General features: G+C 36.3%; 1 protein-coding gene across 7 annotated transcripts in view; it reads left to right on the forward strand.

Annotated features, from left to right (window-relative positions):
* LOC124300810 (serine/threonine-protein kinase Doa) overlaps positions 1 to 24,247 on the forward strand; it is a 50,607-nt gene that overhangs the window by 2,665 nt on the left and 23,695 nt on the right. The window contains exons 2-3 of one of the 7 annotated variants that reach the window (XM_046755217.1): positions 1,089 to 1,208; positions 7,587 to 7,723. In XM_046755217.1, the coding sequence (XP_046611173.1) occupies positions 1,089 to 1,208; positions 7,587 to 7,723 (257 nt within the window). Of the gene's footprint in view, positions 1 to 1,088; positions 1,209 to 4,686; positions 4,809 to 6,175; positions 6,298 to 6,563; positions 6,600 to 7,586; positions 7,724 to 10,634; positions 10,700 to 17,887; positions 18,144 to 24,247 lie in introns of those variants that run through there. The other 6 variants (XM_046755251.1, XM_046755242.1, XM_046755259.1 and 3 more) reach the window with 6 other exon arrangements.

A 24,247-nucleotide genomic window follows, 5' to 3' on the forward strand; every position in this document is an offset into this window, starting at 1 on the left:
CATTCAAAAACTGTATTGCTTGATGAAGTTTGGCATGAATGTTTACAACGATACTATACTCATTACACACGTTGCACAGTAATCTCTAACGATAATTTGAATTTTATGCATAGATTTCTAATAAAAATTAAAAAATTGGCATGCATGATACTAAAATCGATGTTTAACTCCTCAATGTTACAGAGACGTGAGAAAACCACAATTTCATAACTGCAATACCAAATTCTCTATTATTCCATTCATTTACTATTGACTCACACGATTTATATTTACTAAATAACGTCGAGTATAGATAACAAAATGCGTGAGAAGTAAATAAAACTTAACTTATGAATAATTTTTCCAAACCTACTAAAGTAGTTTATAATTACAGTTTTATTTTAGTTATTCTAGAAGTTATATACATGCATATCAATAATGTTCTCAATCTACTAAAATTAAGCATCCACCCAAGGAAAACGATGACGCTGTGAGTCTACCGAGTCAATAATAGCTCCACTGATCAGGTTGAAGCTCGAATATTTCACTGACGTCGCTCTGGTCGATAGCCATTGAGTGAAATTTAGCTGAAACCTGAAATTAGCGATTATCTTCACTTATCATCTTGTGAGACCCTTTTACGATAGAATTCAATCATATTGAATATCCTGTAATAAAGGAAATTCGTCGGATCGATGCTCGGAATTCATTATCAACCCGAACCGCCAAGCTTGCAACGGAATGCCTTGTACACCGATTCGTTATCGCTAGAAGCATTAAATCAAAGAACTAAAACTAAAAATATCTAATTCAACTTTCGAGATGTTGAAATCATATCTCTATGTACATGGCGTTCGGCGAGCGTCATGCCTTGGAATTTTTTTAACGATTTGATAAGATAATATAAGTTGATTAATACTTTTTACGACACACTTTCAGTCTAGTTTAGCAAGTTTGGTGGGCTACTTTGATTCGTCTTGTAATTAGTTTTGAAAGAAATTCATCTTCAACACCAATATGGCGTTCAGTTTTGAAGTAACGTCATAAGGGCCGATGATAAAGAAGGAGAACCTCTCAGTATTGAAAAAAGAATTTCTCATTTGTTGCAGTGGTTTCACAGGGAGTCATGGATAGCCGTTGGTTGGCGATCATTAATATCTTTCGCATCAGCGGCTAAGCGATTCTCTCGACAGCAGCCAAAATTAATCAAGTTGGCCTCAGAGACTGAGGTACAATTGCTACATATATTCTGCTTTGTCGAAATGTTTTATTCACTACCAATAACAATGTACACACCTACTTGATATCATTTTCCTCTAAAAAACACGTTGTGCCTACATTCCTTTTTCATCATCTCAATTACAGTATAGCGGGCTGCAAGTCGGTTCTTCATCATTCAATGAACTCACCCAATTTATACCATTTCTCATGGCATTTTAACTCCATTTTCATCATTTTCTTCGCAACGCATACGAGATTTCCTGTTACACAAGCTTTCATCCTAATTCACAATCAGATAAACACGACTTCATTATCAGCCTTGCACGATTTTCACAAATTCTGACACGGTTGTATGATTTGAAAAATAGACTCGTATTTGATGGCATATAACATACATTTTTTGTATTGTCATGATTACCCTGGTGAAAATAATTTCTACGTCAAACTACGAAGAATTTCAAGTTGTAGAAAATCGTAGAAAATAGTAGTAAATCGTAGAAAAGCGTAAAAGATTGTAGATAATCGTGAAAAATCATAGTGTTTTTCGTAGCAAAGTACAAACTTGTACGAAAAATTATAAAAGTTGTTAAATGAAAGCAGATTTGATTGGTTTTTCGTAAAATTTCGTAGAAAACTACTCGGAACAACGAAAAATTACGAATACTCACGATTTTTTATCAAAGATAATTTAAATTATGGACCAAAACATTACGAATTTTTGTCTACTCGTAGAACCGAGTTGACCTTCATAGAAAAGTAAAAATTTCTGCGGAAACTTATGAAAATCTACAATTTTCTATGAAAACTAATTACAATTTTGGACCCAAATCATCCGCTAGATGTCGCATCTCACTCACAAGAAAAACTTGTTGCAGACTTAAATATTTTTCTGAAAAACTCTCCCAAATTTCTCTGCAAAACTCCCCACGTCTTTCATAAGTATGAGAATTGCAGAGAAATGTCGCAGAGTTTTTCACAGAAATATTTTTGCCAAGGTACATAAGATCTTGTATCTGTACAGCATTGGATGAACTAAAAGCTCGTCGTATTTTACATGTTAATTGAAATTCACCCTTTGATTATAATTATTATTTTCATTTGGTAATTATCTGGACGACTGAACCATCGATGAAAGTTCTTGCGGAAGTTGGACGATCTGATCACATCCTGTAACTAAATAATGCAGTCAATGTCTCGTAATAGCTGTAACGTGTTACGTACTTAATAACCATATGATTTTATACTTCAAAATTTCTCCATGATAAACATACACGTGGATTAAGATCGTAACGTTAGCGTAATGAAAAATAGATAAAAAGGCGGCGCATCGTTTCTTCAAAATTGGTTGATAAAAGTTGCCGCTGTAAAATGAATATATTCACGGCTTATCGCATTTATCACAATTATCATCAAGTTGCCGAGTAGCGAGCATTTCCGAAGATGTTTCGTTATGTTAACGTTGTGAATTTCAATTTCGTACTTTATAAAATTATGTAACATATCTGTTCTAACAAAGTAACCCTCAAACTATCAACTTTTTGGATTATAAGTTTTTGTTCTTGAAAATTGCCGAGCACCTGCAAACATATAGCTTTAGAGTTCATATGAATCAAAATAAAAAAAAAAAAAAAAAGTCATACGAGTTCAACGTTAACTGATACAGTTTCTTGGGAAGTTTTGAAAAGATCGCAAAAATTTCGGGACAAACTTATCTGTGTTTTCCTTTGCTCAGAAAGAAAAACTGATGCTTGAAAATAATGAAAAATGTTTTTCCTCCTCGTGGGTAAATTTTCTGAACGGAATTATATTTTATAAAGCTATAATGAGAAGCTGAAAAAAATCTACGTTGCATCCTAAAAGAAATATATAAGTAATTCAGAAGAGAAGAATCGAATTTTACGAAAGCTTCAACCGTACATTTCGTGAAATGTTCAATGTACCGTGCGATTTTGACTTTTAGAGAAATCTAGTCAGCAAATTACTCTGTAAGTATTTTCGCTACTCTTATGGAGAGCGATCCATTTGCTATAATGAGAAGACTAGCACATTTAAGGTTTGTAGGCAAGTCATGGAATACTTGGGAACGGCTTAAGGCAATGTGACATGACTTCTTCACAGCGGCAATGGAAATTACCCTCATTACGTGCGGTTTTCGGAATAATTTATAAACGGACGGGTACGGAAAGATGACAAAAAAAAGATGCGTACGTTTCTCAGCTCTGTAAAATTACAAGATTTAAGTTAGTAACGTGATCGTAAGTAAACATCGAAAAAAGTTTTTTGCAAATTTAGAATGAGTCCAGTTAGTGAAATATTAGTACGTTGTAGATGAGTGTGGCTTCTTGAATTTCGGGTTACTACAATAAAGGCATAGAGATAATAACCGATAAGGTGACCAAGTAAATAGTATAGCCGGCTGCCGGTTTGCCGACAAAAAAAAAGTGCGAAACATCGAGATATGTGATGGAATCAAAACTGGAACGGGTTACCTTTCGAAAGCAAATATGTGCCAATGACTAGCGACGCCAGTCACAGGAGAATCAAACACCGAAACAGACGATACGTCGAGTACGTTTACACGGCGCTGTTATTCCGGGCTTACTATGGCCGACATAGTATTAACGGATTTAAAAATGCGTGTAAATGGCGCATTACATCGGATCCATCGGATATAACGGATTTACACCGGATATAGCGGGTTTACACATATTTTTAAATCCGGTATTACTGCGTTTGCCATAGTAAATACTGGAATAATAGCCGTCGTGTAAACGTACTCACGGATACATGAAATTTCCATAAAAAGAAAGCTTGTTTCAGTTTGGATTCCGAATAAATGATGAGCCACTAGGAATCCAATAACCTCTAGACTGCCGGAAAGTCTAAATGTAGTCTGTGCATGTGATCGGAACTTAACATATGTTATATGTGTATACGATACAGACACAAGATTTTGAGATTTTCTAAGGGGAATAAAGCTCTTAAAATCCCGGTTAACGAACATTACTTTATTCCCTCATCCATCCAGCGTTCGTCTGAAATTTGACGCATGCGCAAATGCGTGTGCAAAAAATGATGGATGGGTGTACCTCGATTTTCTGTCTCTTTCCATTTGCACGACCCTTCCACTCGTGCTAACCCCCGTACCTTGTCCACTCTAGATCCGTTATTATTTCTATGGAAAAGGGTCGGCCGATCGCGTTAATACCGAGATCGGTCGGGTGGCGCCACCGTACAACAAAACACGGAAGCACAATCGCGTAGTACTCGCGTAGTACTACGCAAGGCTGCGTAGGCCGTTTAATACGCAAACCCGAGTAAAGAAGCAGCGCCAACCGCTAGCGAGTAGCATCGCTGTAGGCAAAGGAGAGCGAGAGGCGAGAGAGTTCGTTTGGTTATCGCGCGGGAAGCGCCCGGCACATGTTCCATGTGCCTTTAGAGGTTCAGGCAGGAGAAGACGACACGACCATTGCCAGTGCTGTGTGTCAATACGTATTTTAAATGATAAATTTACGCTGTCGGCGAGGACTGTGATGTTTTACAAAGTGTGGCAAACGCTATTCAGAGGTCTTGGCCACGTAATGAGTTACTGGAAAGCTTCCAATCAGGTATTGTTATCCAGAATATCTTCAGATATCGCGTCTCGTCCGCACGCTACCCTGCTACCCACTTTCGTTTATGTATGTATGTATGGATGTATGTATGCATGTGCGCGCGTGCGTGCGTGCGTGCGTAACGTGTGTGTCCAACGCCCCGTGCACACGCTACATACGCACCCTACGCATCGTGTGATTCCCGTCGTGATGCCGATCTGTGCCTCTAGGGCATCTGTGCAATGTGTTTGTATGGCTTTCCGCCGGGCAACCGGCACGTGTGATACCCTGGGGGGGGGGGGATAAATTGAACAAAATCGTTCCTAGTATCTACAGCAATCCTGGGTATCGAGGGTATCGCTAGCTATAATATTGCCTCTAAGTCGCACATTACATAATTCAGCTGCGAACTGCTTATGAAACGAAATAAAAATGCGTACAAGTACGGAATGCAGTGTGTCTTGCCCAGGTGTGCACGCACTTATAGGCGGGGTTCGTTGAACGCGAGCCTTACGCTCCTTCCATTACTACTTGAGTCGACAAAGTTACTTATAGTCGCTTGTCACGAGTTACTTCGTTTCGTGCTTAATTGTTAGCTCACAAGCAAAAGGGCGCCGGTTGTCGCTAGATTTTTCACCCCTCGATTATTTTATTCCTATTTTAACAACCTTGACTTGCACGCGATGAATTCTTTCGCTAATTAAATAGCCATAGGTATATTGAATAGTATGAGACGGAACATTAAGCAACAGATTAAAAATTCATAATAGTTTTTTTCTGACTGAATTTGTGGTTTGAGATTCGACCGTAGATGCATCCTCAAATTTATTAGTTACCGGAAACGAAGTATCGGATAAAGTTTTCAATTTTGTGCCAATTTCTTCTTGGAAAGTATTCAATGCGTCTGTGTACGTGCGGACAAATGGGAAGATTCAATATTCAATAGTCGTTATTATAACTTCGCTGATGGATTACGATCCCAGCCGTAATCGAATAAAATTGCTAAATTTACTCTACTAATTATATTGCGAATCAATACGTTAAGATCAGCTACGAGTCGATGCACTCGGTTGCACGTAGGCCGTGCCCTGAAGTTCGTAACGAATTGTCAGCGAATTGCAGTCGATGTGAAATCGTTACCTTCGGACGTTCTTTTATTTATTCTTCAGTGACAAATAGCTGTCGAACGTTTTTTTTTCCCATACGTACGTCTCGAGGGTGAAAAATCTCTTTCGCTAAACTTTTGTAGCAGGTGCGTTTTGCGCCTTGGAAAATTGAACTGATTTGAACAGCCCGCGCTTGTGACGCAGCTGCGCGTTGCGCGACGCTCCGACTGCTTCGAGGCTCGGCCTTGCGAGCTCAGCCAATCGGACGCCATCTGATCGATCCGATGTCCTCGTCGTTGTCATACAACAGTCTTGTACGTCGCACGTCTTCACGGTCCTGGTTCTCCAGTATTTTTGATTATATTTGGAACCATTTGAGCGAGTTTTATATACTAGCCGTAAGTAAACGCTGGTTATTATCCGTCTGCTTGTTAATATCCCAGAATATCACCTAAACTGACACGTTAAACTTGCGCTTGCGTCTCTCGTCGCGTTGAAGAGACTTTTAGCCTCCAAGATGGCCGTGTTGAAAGTTCTCGCACACAGCGTATGGTACACAGGGTACACAGCATAAGCCTCGCTAGCACGTCACGTTTATCTACAGCCGTCGTTTTTATTTTCAAATATTTTAAACTATCGCACATTTAGCCAACTCTCTTCGTTGAATCGAATGTCGGACATGGATTGTGTCTCCTTCAAGGTTGGGGCTTTTCATTAACATCGATTTTACACGGATCCGTGCATGCAGTTTATCACTGTCCGGTATAGTTCAATGTTTAATCAAGTGTGTGACGTGTTATTTTCATTTCTTTGTTGTTTACTTTTTAGTTGACCGAAACATCAGCCCAACAGAACCAGTCGTGTTAATTTACTTGTCTCGATGAATTGCTTGCTTGCATCTTTCAAATTGTTCTGTTTCGCCACCCGGATTGAATAAAATTTCGTCGCTTGGTTGGAATTTTATACGGTCGTCAAAGTGTAAACTAGGTCTTCGCAAAGTTTGACCCATATACTCAGTTTTATCTCTAGGCACGTTATTTATTTCATTAGTCTTGGAATTGTTTCTTCCAAATTATACAATATTTACCTTGTCAATACGTATTCAAGTTCGAAGCCATCAAGTCTCGGTCAACTTTGCGTCGTGAATCTGAATTGATTGAAAAACCGTTGGTCAATCTTTCTTCCTTTGCTTATTGATTGGTCTGAGCTCACCGAACAATTGAAATCGGCTTAACGTGTCTTTCGACTCTTACGTGTACAGATATGATATTTTCGAAGTAATCTGATAGCTCTTATACCTGTGAGATTACTGATGTTGTAGTACAGAAAACTTTTCTCATCAAACGCAAATTGTATGAAATAACATTAGAATTGTCCTAACAGTTTTCACTCGTATTATTTGTATAATTGTGGGTTTCGCATGTCTAAAAGTGATACGACAGGCCTTGATCCAAGATTTGACTGCAATTTACAAACTGGTGTAAATTAAACACTAATCGCTGAAACTTTGCACAGTTTTTTGCACATACTTAACACATCACTGCTCTCAATTTTCGAGCGACAAATTATTCGTACTTAGAAATTTAATTTGAACTAATTATTTTACAAGCAAATGTAATTTCTCATCTAAGAAGAATTTTAGATAGAAACGAAGAAATTTACTAATCGTTACTTTTGTACTATCCAGATGCCACGCAACAGGAGGCGCCACCGTTCTCGTAGCAACTCGAGGACTTGCTCGCGCTCAGCGGTCTCTCCCCAGTACGAGCACAAGCGCAGACGAATTGACAATTACGACAGCCCTCACAGCAAGGGGACTTACAGGTTAGTAGATTTGGCAATGAATTTCAGGGAGGGTTAATAGGAAACACCTTAGATTTTGAAGAGAGCTCATTTTTGCCCAAGATGTTTTACGCAAAGAAACGCTAACTGCGTCTTGAAGTATCCACTACACAATTGTTGCACTTTTCACAGGTATTTGGCGAAGAAATTTGATTCTAATTTCACAAAGTGGTGAAGTTAAGGTCAATCCGTACCAACTAGCATGAGAATCTTTAGTATCATGCATGTCAGTCGGACTACGGAAATACGTGTTTTCAAATTTATACATTACTCTTCTATAAAAAGCAGTGCTCTTGTTATGATTTTTAGGTCACCATTTTGGTCACTAAAGGTTTGAGCTCCGAATATATTTCTAACATTACGTTGATCTGCGTAACGTAGCGTTGCGTCCAAACCAAACAGATGTACAGTTTGTTGCTCGTTTAATAGTATAAATCGATTTTTAAGGAATCATGAACCAAGCCCTGCGCGTAACTCTGAAACTCTACCAGACGTGTTGACTATTTATATACATAAATCATAAAAACCTCTGAAACATATCGAATTTCAAGGGAAAAAGACCGGCTCTCCAAAGGTTAAACTCGACGAATTTTTGAGATTCCTCTTCTTTACATTTGTGCTGCTATTTTTTAATTCTCTTATGTTTTTTTTTCGCATAACAGAGTATCTGACTATTACTGTCAATTTTATCTACCTTGATGGATGATCCGGATATAGATGAGAACAGAGGATATTACATTTTTTTTTCTTGTGACGCCAATTTGAGTAAATTTGAACACATAAAAAAGTAGCGTTTGATTGTTTATCTGTTGTTTTGATTATTGACAAAAAAAACTTAAACAAAAAACAACGCAACAGTCTCTATAATTAGATGGTGTAAATCCGACTGGAAGGTTTATTTTTTGTTTCATCCAGCAATAAATCACGTATATGAGCTGTACATCAGATTGAATTTATAGTTTGCACCTAGCCAAATGTACAGTTAAGCATCATCACGAAAGTTGACAACTTTCATTACCTTCATGTTGGATCTAGCACAAGGAGCAAAGGGCTAATGATTTTCGTCAAGTTGTGAGCACACGCGTGATTTATTTATAAGAAAGGTTAAACATTGAATAAGCATAGAAAGTTCAGCTATTGGTTAACATTTCGTATTTCAACGTTGTCAATTTCGGCAACTCTTTAATAATATTTTAAACATAGTTATCAGTAGCGCTGACCTAGGATCTGTTCGGGTTCTTATAATCTGGCGTAAAATGTGTCTGATTAAAAAAATGGCGATTAAAAGTACAACAATCGCTTGAACTGCCAGACATTTTGCGTAACTAGTCTTGCGTAGTTCAAGTTTACAATTTTTCCACTCTTTTTTTTTCTCCGGATTGAGCAGATATCTTACGGATCAAAGTCAATTCATACCATAAAATTTATCTGGGATCGGTCCTGTTCTCTTTTCACTTATTGTCACCAAAGCTTATGACTATTTCAGTTATCGAGCGATAACAATAATTTTATACCGCAGCATCTTTTCGTTTGTTAAGTTGAACTTCATTTACACGTCTCGGTTTGAATTCCATATTACCGACCGAATATACATTCATTTGTAACACAGCGTAGGTTGACGTGACGTGCAAAGCTCTTTATTAGTATTTAATGATTCTTCTTGGTTCTTTTTGTTTTATTTCATATTCTTTTTTGTTTTCATATCGTAATAATATCGGACTGTAATTTAATTTGTATTTGGGTTTAACAAGAAATAGATTTCAGTCAGGTGTCTACATGGCCGATAGGATATTTACTGGTCCTAATCGGTAGATCCAAGAGATGCGGACTAGTTTTACATCCGACCAATAAGGAGTGCATTTGGATTGCCCCAAAATCTTCGAGAATATTTTTTTTTTTTATCAGGCCGAAGTTTGTAAGTTTATTGTAACAATGCATCGTTGGAAAAACTTCTTATTTCGCAGCTTTAGGATTACTTGAAATTTAGTAAACCGTTGATACAACATCAACAAAACTCAGATTTTGTAAATTCAACTTCTTCGGGTATTCTAAAGGTGAAAATAGTAATTTCTGTTCCAACGTATCGATACATTAACGTTGCCAACTTCAGTCTCGTTTATTTTTTCCCGATAATCCAATCAATCTAGAACAGATTCTCAGAATTTTTATACATAAGACCTACGTATAATGATTCATCAGAATCGTCAAATCATTATCGTCATTCGATTTCGCATCAAATATTCCGGCGGTTTTCTTTACATACGCATGAATTTTTATTTTATCGTTGGGGAGGATTTTTTTATTTAATTTTATACTCATTCCGCTACTTCTCTTTGTTCCTTATTTTTCTTTCGTCTTCCGTGCTAGCAGTTCAGCGAAGCATGCAGACACTCGATTCATTTTAAACGCACATTGCCTCGAAACGATTCAACGCAACATCTCCGGCATATTTTCAGGGCCAGCCTGCAGCGAAGATTGAATTCTCATAACTGCAGCGAGTGTTTACTAAAAATTGTATTTACAGGTGTGTTGAAACTTGATAAAGTTCTTATGTCTACACGCTACCCGTTACGTGTTTAGAAATAGGGCAGACTTATTTTCGAGATAAGAAGTGGACAGATTACGGGAAATAATTATGATGCGTCAACGTTTTCTTATCGTCAAACAACAGTCGCCGACGTTCTTGATACATAGTCACGTTCTCGGTACAATTACGTATAATCATGGCTACTTACTGACTAGTCGAACGTTGAATTACTTCAGTTGCCGATCAACCGTCTGTCGCGTTCTTTTTCTTTATCATCGCTCTGCAGTTATAAAGCTTATACGATTAAACGTATTTCGCATAGAAAAAGAGAGTGAAGTTGGGTGTTTTTTTTTTTGTGCGGTGTCGGTTCGTCTGATCGAAATGGTGAAATGGTATTGCGACAAAATGTGCCCTCATTTCACGTCCAAACGGTACGTTAATGCACTCCTTACGGAATGCATAGTTGAAACTATCGGTATAAATCCAACGCAGTTATTGTTACGCATCGGTGATTCGATGTTGTCACGGTAAAGGTGTTGAAACTAATGAAATCTCACTTTTAATCGTTTCGCAAATTATTTGCATTGTTTCCTGAATAATTTAATTCAAATCGGCTATTAATTTATCAAAAAATCCATTCAAATATTACTTTACAAAGTACGTTTCAAACGACATTTTGTGTCAAAAGATACAACCATCCCATGCATGTATTATACATATATATATATACACGTGTATACCTTCAAGTTGGCAATACGTATGCATCCACACACCCGTCCGCTTCACATGACAGTATAATAATTAATTGAAAACATGTACGCTATATCGAAGAATTATTCTCAGAGCTTGCAGCGATCGTCGTTTCAACATTAACAGTATTTATACATACAGAATATTATATCTGCATAAGGTAACCGTGAGTGACTACGACCTTTTAAGGTTTTGATCCTCTTTCGTAATGATTGCTCATATTTATTTATTTATTTATTTACCGTATTTCTTATCAATGCGTCAATTAGCCTGCAGTGTTTATTGCGGTTTGTTAATACATTAATTACCAAACGAAATTGCGACGTATACATAATTCTTTGATCGAACGAAACGATCGGTCTTCCATCATCGACGCGGTGATAAATTTTCTCGGTAACAATGTTATCGACGAACAGAACAAATCGCTCCGTTAGCACGGAATTGTAGCGTTATTGATCGCGAGAATATCAACCGTGTAAATATTTCTCCCGCGCATCACGGAGTTTTTTAATTATAATATCGTACGCGTGTTAACAATCTCATTGTTAAACGTGTCAAATTAAACGATGTATAACGAGGATCGTTGCAGTAGAAGGAAAATACGAAGAGACCAACGCGGCAAGAGAACCGCTCCGGTTCGTCCGGCCAATGCCGAGTCCAAGGCTCGCCTTCCACTCCTCTCCACTTTTGTTTGTCCGCATAACGCGAGCATGTGTGTTCGTTGATACACACGTAAATTCATACGTACGTACTTATGTCGGTGGTGTTGCTGTGCCACGGTGGGCACAACCAACCAGAGAGCGACGATGCTGACCGTTTCATAAAGCCTTCGGGAAAGTCAGTCTGTGCTTTAGACGTTCGTCAAGTGGCCGTAGAGTGAGATTTAAACCGACGAGATCCAACTTGCCGATCCTTGGATGATAAATGATTTTTTTTTTTTTTTTTTCAAGATAACGCGGCTTAGAACGTTCTTTGAGGAATAACGAAGACTCGATAAAAATTTTTACTTCGCTTTCGTATGTCCAAATCATGCTGTACGTTGAATGAAAGAAAAATGTGACGGAGTGATATTTGTTTGGACAATAATTATCTGAAAATCGAGTGCGTCACTGCGGTGCGAAAGTGTGCAATTTTTTCATATATTTATACTGTATGCCAGCGATAAGAAAAAATATTTTAAAATCGTGGCCAAAATGTTTTGTGTGTGTTTTTTTTTTCTTTCTTTTTTTTGCGGTAGGAATTTAAAAACTAGGCTATTGATGTTTCAAAATTTTTTGTCATTCGTTTGATTCATTTTATTTTTTTTATTTGCTTCAAAATTTGTATAACTTTTAATTAACTTTTTAATCGTACCTTAAATCGGCATAGATTTAAGGTACGAAAGTGACGAGGTTTTAGGATACATATTCGCGCGTATGTTATTATACATATCTTTACGTTATTTTTACATCGGTGTGATAGATTTTATAACTAACAATGTTTATTCAATATTTATGCGTAAAATTGACGTTTGAACGATTTATTACAATCTAAAATTTGATTTTGAATTGAGTGTTTCTGAAAGAAATATCCATTCTCTGCCTTTCGTTTCTTTTTCGATACATATTAAATACGAGTCAGTTTTAACAGTATAATGATCGTAATTCATTCTCAAAAAATTGACAAGAATTAATTCAAGATTTTGTTGTTTGGAAATTATCGAAATTTCATGTGACGTGTAAATGAATGATAAACAAAAAAAAAAGAACAAAAATCTACAATGTTGGCGAAAATAATAATAAAAATATTGAAGTTAATCGATTGAAAAATTTTGAATTACTTGCTGCGTGAACTTATTATAATTCTTTGATGATCGCAAAAACTACTCGAGTTAAAATGAAACCATAAGTATGGATTTAAATAAATAAACTGGATCCGTCTAAATCTTATTTGATTCAAGTATTAGTCGTTGCAGGAATGTTTCACTTCGATGATATGAATAAACGGCTACTGTTGCAGTTACTAAATTATTAACGCGACATTATAGAAGCGGAAGTGAGCGACGTCCATTGTTTCTTACCTTCCTTACAGCGGTCGGTAAAAAGAAAAAAAGAAAAAAGAAAGTGAAAAACCCCATCGGCTAAAAAGGCGCCGGTTTTGCGAATCGCGTCATTAACGTGCCTTAAATATACCCGCACGGAATATTAGATTATTCATATAAACACCTTCCTTCGTGCAGGTGAATCTTAATTGAGTCTCATTAATTTCAAGCCGCGCATCGGGCGCGCTTTTACACCGCGGGAACTTCAAAGGTTTTCAATTTTTTATTAACCGCGTGAAAAGCGTTTCTTCATTACGTTTCAATGTCGCGGAACGATTTTGTGTGTAAAAACTTTTTCTTATTCATATCAAAAATTTACCTTTGTAAATATATAATGGTGGTTTACTTCTTTTTTTTTTTTGTTTTTTTCTCCTCTTACGTATCCATCGAAAAGTTAGTTTTTTAGCCTCAAACGAAGATTCGTAAAACCGGAACACGGTGGCAAAATTCTAAAACGCGACACATCCGGTTTGAATTTTTCAAACGCTCTAAACGAAATATCTCGAAAACTATACAAGTTGAGAAGCTGTTTTTGGTTCCTTTTTGTAGACAATCAAATTTTCTATGAAAAAGGTCCAGACTACTGTACGCTTAAATCTTCATCTTGTATTCAATAGGAAAGTTTAGAATTGACTGCGATGAACAAACGAACGAAGATGCTTATTACCTTGTAAATTTTTATCTCACCCGTGTTGTAAGCTGATACAAACAATGTCTCGTCATTTTTTAAAGAACATTTGATTATCTACAAAATGAAACCAAGAACAGTTTCCTGACTCGTGTAGTTTTCGGAATATTTCGGTTAGCGTGTTTGAAAAATTCTAAGCGAACGAATCGCCTTTTAGAATTTTTCTACCAAGTTCGAGTTTCACGAGGCTTAGTTTTACGCCAAAAACTAACTTTTCGAAGGTTACGTAAGAGCAGAAAAAAAAGTTCTCAAAACACCACCCTAACATGTATCTACATTTATATCGTTTGTGTCTATAAATTGTTTATTTTCACACTTTGAATCGAGTCTCTTTGAACGATTACAGTATCTAAATACAGCTGTATCATTGTAACGATTCGCGAAGCGTTTTGCGTCCGCTTACTGCCTACTTCCTTTTCCTTGATACCATGTATCGGATTAGTCCGAAAATCCTAGCGATATACAAGAGCCGAAGCAATTAAGTTCGCAAGGTCGATTTCGCCATCGTAACGCCATGATCGCCCATATTTGGTCAGAATTTATTACGCGCAAATACCCAGCGGCTATAATACACAATTCTATATAATATCTCGTTACATCTCTCTCATTGTGTATTATATTCGAGATTGCCTTACATATCGTATATATATATATACACACACACACACCGATATAGCAGTGGCTCGCAATTTTGGCTTATCTGTCGCGATTCGTTAAAAACATGAAATATTTTGCTAATTTCCATTGATTTTAAGCAGTACATAGTCGAGTTGGCAAAATGTGAGAAAGTATTTCTTTTTTTTTTTATTATTATTTTGTACGTACATTAGTTACCGCGAATTTCAGACAATTTCAAAGTTTCTGCCCAACGAAGCTTTTATTTGAATCCATTGTTACAATAATTATAGTCACACGGATCTCAACCTCGTTTCTATCGTTTTGAAATAATGTAACAGTATCGCCTTGACTTATTTACGCCCACAATATACCTACCGATTCTCTTGATCTATTGAAATCTATTTATTTTACGTTATACTTTGATGTGATGATTTTTTTTTGTAAGCTGAAGTGCGAGTCGGACGAAATCTGTGATTTTACACGCATCGTATGTCTAATGAAGTGTAGATAACGCCGCATATGCGATACAAATAACTTCATTCAATGCAATTTATGCACTCTTGCGGATAATATCGGTCAATTGTCTTGTTTTCGCCCCGTTGCGATCGGAATTGCCGCGATATGACAATAAATTTTCATCAATAAACTCACAATTGTACGACGTTTGTGAAACGAATCGTCAATATGAAATTGTCTTTTGCAGAGGACGCATATTTATGTTATCGAAATTAAAACTCCTGCTTTATTTTTTAATACAACAACGTTTCAACTATTGTTCCTTTGACGCAGACTTTTCAACAATAACGTCGCTTCGAATCATATTCGTATTCATCTCGTACTAATTTTTATCAACGCGATAACAACGGTTCGTAATAATGATGAAATCTTTATCTTTTTTTTTTTTTTTTTTATTTATCCACGATTCAACTTTACTCGCGTACGATGCGAATTAATAAATACAGATATCGACCGTTTTTTTTGACCAAGTTATTCACCCGTGTCTCTTACTTTTATCACAGTTGTGAAATTATCGAGGAGTCAATTATACGAACTACATGGTTTTTCCTTACGAAATTCAATTAAGAATCTTTTCTTGAAAGTTTTCATAAATATTTCCCGCTTGATTTCAGCACTAAAAAACAAAAAAAAAAAAAACAACTTTTCTTCTCCTCGTCACTTTCGTGTCGCATGCAACGATGAAAAGATTTCATCTCTCCTCGTAATTTCTTTCTTACGATTATTTAACTACTTTATTGCAGTGAAGATTCGATTCTTTGGCAGGCTTACGACGCACATTGAAAAGCATACTTACTCTCACTCAGGCTATACGGTAATAAATAACTCGTTATCCGTATACCGAACCAACAGCCACTCGACACTCGGCTGCACTTGAGAAAAGACCTACAGACCTACATTCGGTACTCCATCAATTTTCTCTCGTTTGTAATGTACATAAATCGAAGAGTCGTTTCGCGTGCAGTAAATTACGATAATCCGTACGAGTTTCACTTGTAATACGTAAAATTTGTTCATTAGCACTGCAAAACTTACCGTCTATTCCATCTGGATTTATTTTTATTATTTTTATATTTGTTATACTTCGTTATTAATTGTTGATAATCATTTATCACTTCCTGTCTGTTCTGACGTTGCTCGTACAAATTCTGGGCATCCATAAATCGTCCTTTGAATGTTTTTTGTTTTTTTTTTCTTGTCGGTTAAACAAAGTGCAATCATGAAATACTTATTAACCCTTTGAGTCACACATTATTTCACCCAATCAACTTTTATAACAAGTTAGTATTCCATGGTTTTTGGGGTCGCTGATTACGAATCTGAAATTAGGATTCCAAAATTCAAGATGGCGGATCCAATATGGTGGACGGAAATTTCGAATTTGATCTAACAAGTTCAAAAAAAAAAAAAAAAAAAAATGCAGGAGTCTTTAGGCTCGTTGATCGAATTCGCCATATGGAGTTTTCAAAATCTGATTTCAGACTCGTAATCAGCGATCCCAACAATTCCTGGACAGAGTTTTTTCTCCGGATTCGATCGAATTTGAATTTTTCGTCGGTCATATTGGATCCGCCGTTTTGAATTTTTAAAATCCTAATTTCAGATTCCAAATCAGCGATCCCAAAAAAATTATAATTTATGTGAAATATGTGCATGCATGCGTAGAGGAGTAACTTTCTCGAAAATGAATTATTTCTTCAATTTTCACGATTTTTTTCAATCAATTTCTTTCTTAACAATAATAATTTAAATGATATCGCAATAATTACTATTCAGTATTGAAAACCTACTAGTATATTATCAAAAATAAATTGATGGTAAGAATACTTACCGCTACGACTCAAAGGGTTAAACTAATCGCCTGCCATTAGTTTGATCGCGAGTCGTAAATCGACCTTGCCAACTTTGTACCACTACCTTGATAACCCGCCATTTTTACGGTTCCGACGCACAGGAATTTAATAATAGAAAACTCATCGTGCGAATGTACGTACTTTTTTTAGACGTAAGTTTTTGTGATCGAAAAAGAATTAGCACGTATATCGGCATCGGGCATCTTATGACGGCTGTTTACGCTTTATTGGGCAGTATAAGGCTTGTATTCGTAATCACTCAATCTCTTGTTTTCGAGACCTTCGTGCATCGTACAGATGACGACGACGACGACGACGATGACGATGATGATGATGGAGTTGTAACGACGGGTACGAAAGCTTCGTTTAACTCGTGTCACTTCCGGGTGTTGAAAGGAATTGTGTTGGATTCTTTATTTGGCGAATAATAAATTGAGAATATTTTCGAAATTCTATTATACCTTTGTACTCTTGATCGCGTTGTCATTGAATTTTATGAATATCCTTTTGTTTATTCATTTTTGTTTCTACCGTTACTTGTAACACTCTGTCGATGAACCAGTTGTTGCACTGGAATAGAAGAACCAGAACTTGAAACTGGTTCGACTAGCTGCACGCTTGGCTTTCGAGAACATCCGTTCTACCGTATTAACGTTTGCATCGCGAGCACTTTTGTTACTTTGTTTAATCGTATACTTTTGCCAAAGATTCCTCGAATCTTAACAACTTTGCCAATGATTATCAAAGTAAGTCGAGAAGATTAGTATTTAGTTGATCTAAAAACGACTTGAATGCTTGCGCTCAAAGCTTCAATTTACACACTATTTATCCAAGGCCGATATGTTCCACAAGGTATTTTACAAAAACGATAAAAATAACCGGAACAAATGCGTCTAATTTTAAACATGCGGAGGTTATAAGCTTCCTGACATCCAAGTGTAAAGGTCGCAGAAAAAGAAGATATGTTTTTTATCGTTAATATATATATATATATATATATATATATATATATATATATATATATATATATATATATATATTTTTATTCCCGACAGTTATCGTAATTTCATTTGAGGAGTAAAATAAAAAACAACTCGACGAGTTCCCCGCGTAGTTTGAAAATATTTGATCTTCTTTGAGGATCCTATTGCAAGGAGGCTTAGGCACAGTGATTTGGTTTAAATAACACGCGAGTGAAGAGAACCGGGCTTAGGCATTCTCCTGCAGTCGTCTATTTTAAACTGTATTCATGACCTTTTACTACTCGTAACAACTTGAAGAGAGACTCTGTGAATACCTATAACTATACTATACCTACGCGGTGCGAAGATGCCGGTACTCTACGTTGCTCTCGCCTCATGGATGCCAAGGTAAGGTATTCGAACATGGCTTCAACATTTTTTGGTTCACGTGAGAAACGTTCGGGGAATTGGAAATATCGAATTCGAGTCGTGTAATCGTTAACTTGTACAAGTACAATACTTGACGTTATCTCAAATTCGTCACACTTTATAACTCTTTACGAAAGAAGATTTTTCGAAGCATATAGCGGTTACATTTATTGAACCTTCCGTATCCGAAGCATACATTTTTCTTTGCAATCAAATTCAATGAATCTGGGTATAGAAGGTTTCTCGAGGTCGTTGATTTAAAAAATGAACTCAGATCTGAGAAATTTTCAATATTCAAAATGGCGGATAGGGTCAATTTTTATATTTTAAGTCCGCGATATTGAATTTTGAAATTCTGACCGTCGATTCGTTTTCAGCGACCCCAAAAACCCACGATTACAGAGAGTTCCGCTATTCTAGTCCCCATGACCTTTCCAGAATTACATTTATTCTGCAAAAGCAGGCATTTTCAATACTTTGATTATTTATAGCGCTCACTATATTCGCGGAATCATCGTAATCTCTCTTAAAACGACAACATTGACATCTTAGAAGCCCAATTGTGTAAAACAAAAAAAAAATGCCAGCGATATCTCAAAACTTGAATTTAAATCTTGAATAACCGATTCAAAAAAGGTGTCTCAAATATATGAGAGACTGTGCTGCAAAGGGTTAATTATTCATCTTTGCGTGATTATCTATCAGCGAGTCGAAGTCAGTTTGAAAAAGGACCGACGCTCCTTCAGAATTAAATCGAATAAAATTGATCAATCGTACGATTTGAACTTCAATTTTGTCGATGTTTGAAAAAAGTCTAACAACGAGATATTTGTACGTATATAAATGAACATTTTCGGCATTTCATTTACATTACACAATAACACGGGGTATTTCGACACGAGCTGATTTTGACACTTTGGTCCTATTTAAGGGTAACAGCTGATCGCCGAGACAGTTGTGTCACACACAGTTTTGTGCAGCAGTGCCAGTATTTTACTGCAACGTGAACGTACGTGTATAAACGTACGAAATTATGCAATGTACAGACGTACGGAGATTCCAGGCTGCGTGCAGCACAGATTTCACAATAATTCTTCACACGGGTTTTTATTATGTTATACGCTCGGTAATTAACAGTGCGTGAAATCGCAGCTGCACAACATCTGCAGCATTGCAACGCCAGGTATCCTCTTATTATTCCGCATTGAAGCGAATGTTATTATTAAACGTGACCGGTCTCTGCCTAAAACCAGATTCTAATTACTCGGGCAAGCAATGCAGGTCCGAAACACTCCCGAGTATACGTATAATGTAAATGCAAAAACGTGCTCGTTTCACTTCCGAGATGAAATTTATATAGGTCCGATGTGTATGTTTGCCCACTTCTGTAAACCCTCACCACCTGACCTATATACCTAACCGTTATAATCGACGCTCACTTTGTCTATTCTGAATTCTCACACGAGTTTCCCAAGGCCTTTGGCCTTTATCCAAAAACCATGAACAGGGTGGTGACAGACCGGGAAAAACGGGAATAGTTTGGGAATTTTTTTTTTCTATCAGAAAAAGTCAGGGAAATATGATAAACAACGGGATCGGGAAATATTTATGTATTTTTTTTTTCATAATTTGTTATCAAACCTCAATTATGCTTCGTTAATTAAAATTCAATCAAAATAATTTAGGGAAATGGTGTGGTTCGTTTATATGAAACGAAGCGATAATGCGTATTTCCGAATCCAAATTTATATATCGAACGTGTACAATTTCTGGAACTTTTTGTCATAGGAGCCGTTCAACATTAGCTAAGTTTTGTGAAAAAATATTAGGGAGTTGTGAATTTTTCATTGGACAAGACAGGGAATTTTGTTTGAGCAAATTTTTCACCACCCCGATGATGAAGACGATAGGATCAGGGACAGAAGAGGAACGAAACGGTTTTCCTTGTTTCTAGAATATAATTTTACACATTATTCTCTCTGATTCGAGATCAAGTGACTTATGTGTTCAAGCTTGCAGTTAGCTTTGAAGTTTTCCCCGCAAATATATAAAAATAATAATTCTACGATTGTGTAAAAAGGAAAAATCGAGCGCTTTGATCAACGTCTTTTTCGTCAAAGTCTACTTTGACTATTTTGTCCGTTAATCATACGCTTATATGAGTCATCTTATCTAGGAATTCAATAATCTTCCCTGTCGGTAATAATATTTGAACAGAGTATCGTTTATCGACTAGTTATCGACTGAGTAGTGCGTGATCAAATTCGCCACTTACTATATTCAGGGTATCTACCGCTTCTTAAATATCCTCAAATCCTGGAATTATTCTGGAACAAAAAATTTAAAAAAAAAATTTTTTTTAAATTGCCAATTGAGTCCTGACAAATTTTGATATATCCTGAAAAAGTTGACATAATATATTTTTGATTGAAAACAGTGAAATTTCAATTGTACATAACATGTCGTTGGATTAGTCCTGGAATTTAAATTCTCGATCGCAGTAGACAACCAGTATATCACAGTCCCTTGGGTTTACAGTTATTTAGAAGGTATAAACTGCGTAGCTCACTAATAGTTGACATCGCAACGCTGTTCACACGTTCTTCTTTTTCAACTTTCACGCCGTTTCGTTTCTTTGGATATATAGTACGCGAGAGGCTGGTGCCTCGTTTTTTTTCCGTTTTTCCTAGATATTTCACCTGGGTACACATGTTCTTGCGTCCTTATCGATGAGCATAGTCTTAACGCAATTTTCACCGCACATCTCTGGAAAAGATGAACCTGGACAAAATCTAACTTCACCAATTTCCGTCTTTCGAATTTACCGAGGGATTTCTATTACGCGCCAAATGCTGTATTACGTATTATAAACACACATGCACGGCGAGTGGAATTACAACTATCAAAAATAACTTGGGGGCCATTTCGGAATACCGTTTGAATCAGGAGAACGGGGAAAGTTGGGAAGCGAGTGACTCATAATCACTTCATACACGTTGCGAATTGGTAACAGGTTGACTCATGTTGGAATCATGAGCTGAGTCGGATGGTAAAGAAGGAAACCGTCCGACAGTATACTACAGATTCACATTTCTAGACTGTTGGGAATAATTTGTCGTACCTTGCAATGTTCGGTTTGATTTGATTTTCGACATTGACTTTTCACGGATGTCGCTTAAGGTTACACTATAGTCTAAGTCTAGTATAATTGAATGTTACTTGTTCCGACTATTTATTATCAAAGTCTACGCATCAATGTTATGCCTGATAACAGCGAAAATAGGGGACATTTTACTCAGTCGGTAAATACTGACTGCAAAGCATCCTTTTAAGGTTGAACACTTGAAGTATCTTTCGATTTCATCCGGCAGCTTTTTGGCACCGGATTTATTTTCCCATCTTCAGTGCCAGATCATTACAAACATTAATTACGATCGGTTAATCGTTTATTTAGCGTTTTGACGTATTGCGCTGTCGCTGATAAACCGAATCAAAGGTTGATCCTCTTCGTTTCGACCTTGGAGAGATTTCGTTGGGTATATAACACGGTGGTTGTTTCGCGTTGGTCTCAATCAACTCGTCGGTCGAGTTTAACTCAATTTACATACTCAGATTCACAGGTCCTTTGACCCTAATTGAAATTTTGGTTAAACCCGTTGACGACTAATTGTAAGGTCAGCTCCGCTGCTTCGAAGTTGCTGAGATAACTTTTTATAAATAACGTTCCATGGATCTTCGGCACGTGGTATTAGTCACATCAAGGTTGGCCCTGCGGAGAACTCTTGCAAGTTATACAGCTGCTGGAATTATACGTCCGTTTAATATCCATTCTGTATACTTGAATGGAGTTGGTCGTTCAATCCTTGGAAGGATGGTTAATTTTAGACGTTATTTAACCGCGTCAAACGATTCGCTTCACGGTCGGCGTTACGAACGCGATAATACAAATTACGAGCTCTCTTTTACACCGTATGGATGTAGTCCGATATTGAAGGTTCGGGCCTGAGGCTGACTTTTGGAAAGAAAAAATGATGAAATTTGAAACGCAATTTCCTACCTTGGCTATTGATAAACATTCGTCAAATCGGTATAAAGAAACTAAACAGAAATATAACAAATTTTAGAAACTCTTGTATCTTTATAAATTGTAATAACATTTTGCCATTTTCTTTTTTTTTTCTTCCGAAAGTATTATTTGTTATTCGTTTAGTGAACGCAATAAAATATCCCACCTTCTCCGCCAACTTCGTAGATTGGCGAGAAATTGAAAGAAAAAATAGAACGTGAATAATGTTGGACAGTTTCGATAGATTTTATGAAAGTTTTATTTTCTCTTTGATTTTTTTTTTTGTTATTCAGCAACAAGTAAATGTAGAATAAAAATACTTGTGGTTGAAAATTTTTCGGAACTATTCCTAGATTAGCAAAATGTAGAAATTACACGACGCAATTTTATTCACTAATTAGATATTCTAATATGCACTTGAAAAAAAAAACCATAATAATAATCTGTAATTTGTATTCAATCAGTATGGCATTTGATTTTAATTAGCATCGAAATTCTTTCCAATTAAAAAATCACAATTGTTGAAAAAAAAGAAAGAAAAACGACAATTTTTGTAATCACATTTCTAATCTCTATCGTATTTCGATTCTAATTGTAATTTACAGTTGTAATTTATCACCAACTAAGCATTGACAAATTAAGGAACTACATATATTATCTTGAGTTCCGACGTGTGCAGTTATATCGTTACACATGACACGAGTGAAGTTATAAATGAAAATGAACGTATTCGAAGCGAAGATTACGTGGCACGTGCACGTATAATTATACATAGTGCAAGTTTATTTTAGATAGGTGCGGTTTATATAAATGTCCGAGCTATTTTAGCGAGTTTCCTTACCGAAAATTCGTCATTCTACAGACACGACGTGGTTTATTATAATTTTACAACAACTTTCTACGCTGCACGCTTGATCGGTATATCGCCGGTCTTTTTGTTTATTATCCACTTGGCTTGGTAACTTTGTATTTTCTGCGTTATTTGTCTTCGGCATTGTATCCTCCCTTATAAACATAATCATGCGCTATTTAGGTTCAGGAACGAGACTACGGCTACTAGAATCTGTACGAATATAGATTTGGTACTATTTTATTCATTTTTTTTTTATTAACGATGGCTGTAGCATTCGTTGACATATCCATTCAAATTTTCAGACAGTTTATAAACGTATAATAAAATTTTACACGCGTTTTGGCAAACTAGAATTAAATCTTGAATTTCTAATTTAATCACAATTGCAATATTTTTGCGCTTTAATGATACGCTCATTCCCAATGCTGCAAAATTATGGTATTTTTTTTTTTTTGTTTCCTTTTTTATTTTCTACTGTAATATACCTGAAATTCACGGAGTAAAGTTTCTTTGCACGAAACTTTGAAAAATAATCCTACAATATTTTTCATTTCTCTTCCCTGTCACCCAAGGTGCAAAATAATTTACAGGTACATTCGAATTCGTGTTTGAGAATGTAATTTGACTTTTAACATCGAGGTCAATGTAAAATCTATCCTGGGACGAAGAATTGTAAATTGTTTCAAAGTCACAGTTTCGGTTATGAGTAAAAGAGAGGGACAGAAAAAAAAATCGAACATGAAGTTTCGATCGACCGTCAAGCTTGATTGAAAACAATTTCTATAGTAATGATTGAAGAATGGCACCTACAGTATAAAGCGGTTAGGTATATTCGGCCACATTTTCAACTCTTTATACCCGCAAATATACAGCGAAGGTTTCAGTGTCGTTTTGAAAATTGATTGTCGATACTCATATAATTATTATTATCGTCGATTGGAGTTTTCAATTACCTAATCAACGTCAGCGACGACCAATAAGCTAAAAATAATCGATGCATCGATTAATCGGGTCCGAAAAAACGAATAATTAAACACGGCTCGATTGAGTCGGGTAATAATTAACCGATTAATCGATTATTTCGTACTTTTGTAAAACGGTGCATTTGAAACTAAAGTTTCGTAATTTCGGTACGTGGTATTATAATACCGTAAAAGTTTTTTT

The sequence above is a fragment of the Neodiprion virginianus genome, chromosome 1 (genome assembly GCF_021901495.1).
Source record: "Neodiprion virginianus isolate iyNeoVirg1 chromosome 1, iyNeoVirg1.1, whole genome shotgun sequence".
NCBI lineage: Eukaryota > Metazoa > Arthropoda > Insecta > Hymenoptera > Diprionidae > Neodiprion > Neodiprion virginianus.